General features: G+C 55.8%; 1 protein-coding gene across 1 annotated transcript in view; it reads left to right on the forward strand.

The window, feature by feature from the left end:
- The window catches only part of LOC108802222 (neuroblastoma suppressor of tumorigenicity 1), a 16,197-nt gene extending 13,442 nt beyond the window's left edge, over positions 1–2,755 (forward strand). The window contains exons 2-3 of the mRNA XM_018574093.1: positions 1,294–1,475; positions 2,599–2,755. Coding sequence (XP_018429595.1) covers positions 1,306–1,475; positions 2,599–2,755 — 327 coding nt within the window. The 5' untranslated portion in view covers positions 1,294–1,305. The remainder of the gene's footprint in view (positions 1–1,293; positions 1,476–2,598) is intronic.
- Positions 2,756–3,578: the final 823 nt, after the last annotated feature.

A 3,578-nucleotide genomic window follows, 5' to 3' on the forward strand; every position in this document is an offset into this window, starting at 1 on the left:
GGAACATTCGCAGGTCTCTCGGGAACATTTGCGGGTCACTCGGGAACATTCGCGTGTCTCTCGGAACATTCGCGGGTCTCCCGGAACATTCGCAGGTCACTCGGGAACATTCGCAGGTCACTCGGGAACATTCGCAGGTCACTCGGGAACATTCGCAGGTCACTCGGGAACATTCCCAGGTCACTCGGGAACATTCGCAGGTCTCCCGGAACATTCGCAGGTCTCCCGGAACATTCGCAGGTCTCCCGGAACATTCGCAGGTCTCTCGGGAACATTTGCGGGTCACTCGGGAACATTCGCGTGTCTCTCGGAACATTCGCGGGTCTCCCGGAACATTCGCAGGTCACTCGGGAACATTCGCGGGTCACTCGGGAACATTCGCAGGTCACTCGGGAACATTCGCAGGTCACACGGGAACATTCGTAGGTCTCCCAGATACATTCGCAGGTCTCCCAGATACATTCGCGGGTCACTCGGGAACATTTGTCGGTCACTCGGGAACATTCGCAGGTCACTCGGGAACATTCGCAGGTCACTCGGGAACATTCGTGGGCCCCTCATCGGGAACATTCGCGGGTCACTCGGGAACATTCGCGGGTCTCCCGGAACATTCGCAGGTCACTGAGGAACATTCGCAGGTCACTCGGGAACATTCGTGGGTCACTGTGGAACATTCGTGGGTCACTGTGGAACATTCGCGGGTCACTGTGGAACATTCGCGGGTCACTCGGGAACATTCGCAGGTCACTCGGGGTCAGCGGTTTGCCAGACAATTAATTTCCTATTAGGGTTGAAAGTCAGCAAACTCCTCCAGTGAATGCAGATTAGTGGGAGTGCGGTGACCCCTGCTGGACGCACCCGGAACTGCCAGACGACTCCAAATCCTACTGCGTCCTCCGATGTCCTACTTCCCCAAACTCCAACCGTCCCCCTTCCAGACACAAGTCCCGGAGCCTCTGCAAATGTCTGACACGCATCAGCCCCCTGCCGCAGCCTCTCACCTTGTGACTGGATACAATGTTACAGACTGATCATTGGGGGAGGGGAGACTGAGGAAATGGTTCCTCCTGCCCGCAGCACACTGATGACATCATCTCAGCCTAGGCAGAGTCACTGACTGGAGCCGACGGGTCCTTTTATAATTTCATATTTACTTTGTAATCAATAAAACATTTTATTCCTCGAATATTATTATTATGTAACAATTGTCATTCCTGAGGCTCGGAGGCGGGAAATGCCGAGCTGTCGGCGGTTGTCGTGTCTCGCGCTCTAATGGCGGATCTTTCCTTTCAGTTGTAGGTGACGATGATGATCTGGTTTCTGATTGGCTTCCTGCTTCCGCTAGCGATCTTCGCTGCTCCGCCTCCGATTAACCGGTTGGCCCTTTTCCCGGACAAGAGCGCCTGGTGCGAGGCCAAAAACATCACCCAGATCGTCGGCCACAGCGGCTGCGAATCGAAGTCCATCCAGAACAGGTGAGCCGAGGGGCGGGACTTAGCGAGTATCTGGGGGGCTCATATCACCCCAATTCCTGCCCCTTCCCCCTCAGATCACCCCAATTCCTGCCCCTTCCCCCTCAGAGCACCCCAATTCCTGCCCCTTCCCCCTCAGAGCACCCCAATTCCTGCCCCTTCCCCCTCAGAGCACCCCAATTCCTGCCCCTTCCCCCTCAGAGCACCCCAATTCCTGCCCCTTCCCCCTCAGAGCACCCCAATTCCTGCCCCTTCCCCCTCAGAGCACCCCAATTCCTGCCCCTTCCCCCTCAGAGCACCCCAATTCCTGCCCCTTCCCCCTCAGAGCACCCCAATTCCTGCCCCTTCCCCCTCAGAGCACCCCAATTCCTGCCCCTTCCCCCTCAGAGCACCCCAATTCCTGCCCCTTCCCCCTCAGAGCACCCCAATTCCTGCCCCTTCCCCCTCAGAGCACCCCAATTCCTGCCCCTTCCCCCTCAGAGCACCCCAATTCCTGCCCCTTCCCCCTCAGAGCACCCCAATTCCTGCCCCTTCCCCCTCAGAGCACCCCAATTCCTGCCCCTTCCCCCTCAGAGCACCCCAATTCCTGCCCCTTCCCCCTCAGAGCACCCCAATTCCTGCCCCTTCCCCCTCAGAGCACCCCAATTCCTGCCCCTTCCCCCTCAGAGCACCCCAATTCCTGCCCCTTCCCCCTCAGAGCACCCCAATTCCTGCCCCTTCCCCCTCAGAGCACCCCAATTCCTGCCCCTTCCCCCTCAGAGCACCCCAATTCCTGCCCCTTCCCCCTCAGAGCACCCCAATTCCTGCCCCTTCCCCCTCAGAGCACCCCAATTCCTGCCCCTTCCCCCTCAGAGCACCCCAATTCCTGCCCCTTCCCCCTCAGAGCACCCCAATTCCTGCCCCTTCCCCCTCAGAGCACCCCAATTCCTGCACCTCCCCCCTCAGATCACCCCAATTCCTGCACCTCAATCATTACAATGGCCCCTCTATACAATCCATGTGTTCTATATTTGGCCCTCACAGGACACCGTGGGATTGTATTGTGTTTGGTTCCCCTGCTGGAGATTGTGCAGGGAATGTCAGCGCCGATCCTTCTCATTGTGTTCTGGGCTTTGTCTGATTTCAGGGCGTGTCTGGGTCAGTGCTTCAGCTACAGCGTCCCCAACACCTTCCCGCAGTCCACCGAGTCCCTGGTGCACTGCGACTCCTGCATGCCGGCCAAGTCCATGTGGGATGTGGTGAGTACCTCCGGTGATGGAAGTCCATTCGAGGGCATGTCCTGAATCTTTATGCTTAAGGGGGTGTGTCCTAAATATTTATGCATAAGGGGTGTGTCCTAACATCTTTATGCATAAGGGGCGTGTCCTAAATATCATACAGGTGGTGTGTCCTAAGTCTATATATAGTCTTAAACCTTTCTGCATAATGGGGTGTGTCCTACCTTTTTCTGCATAAAGGGGTGTGTCCTACCTTTTTCTGCATAAAGGGGTGTGTCCTACCTTTTTCTGCATAAAGGGGTGTGTCCTACCTTTTTCTGCATAAAGGGGTGTGTCCTACCTTTTTCTGCATAAAGGGGTGTGTCCTACCTTTTTCTGCATAAAGGGGTGTGTCCTACCTTTTTCTGCATAAAGGGGTGTGTCCTGCCTTTTTCTGCATAAAGGGGTGTGTCCTGCCTTTTTCTGCATAAAGGGGTGTGTCCTGCCTTTTTCTGCATAAAGGGGTGTGTCCTGCCTTTTTCTGCATAAAGGGGTGTGTCCTGCCTTTTTCTGCATAAAGGGGTGTGTCCTGCCTTTTTCTGCATAAAGGGGTGTGTCCTGCCTTTTTCTGCATAAAGGGGTGTGTCCTGCCGGTTTCTGCATAAAGGGGTGTGTCCTGCCGGTTTCTGCATAAAGGGGTGTGTCCTGCCGGTTTCTGCATAAAGGGGTGTGTCCTGCCGGTTTCTGCATAAAGGGGTGTGTCCTGCCGGTTTCTGCATAAAGGGGTGTGTCCTGCCGGTTTCTGCATAAAGGGGTGTGTCCTGCCGGTTTCTGCATAAAGGGGTGTGTCCTGCCGGTTTCTGCATAAAGGGGTGTGTCCTGCCGGTTTCTGCATAAAGGGGTGTGTCCT

The sequence above is a fragment of the Nanorana parkeri genome, unplaced genomic scaffold (assembly GCF_000935625.1).
Source record: "Nanorana parkeri isolate BGI_ZX_2015 unplaced genomic scaffold, ASM93562v1 scaffold2733, whole genome shotgun sequence".
Lineage (NCBI taxonomy): Eukaryota > Metazoa > Chordata > Amphibia > Anura > Dicroglossidae > Nanorana > Nanorana parkeri.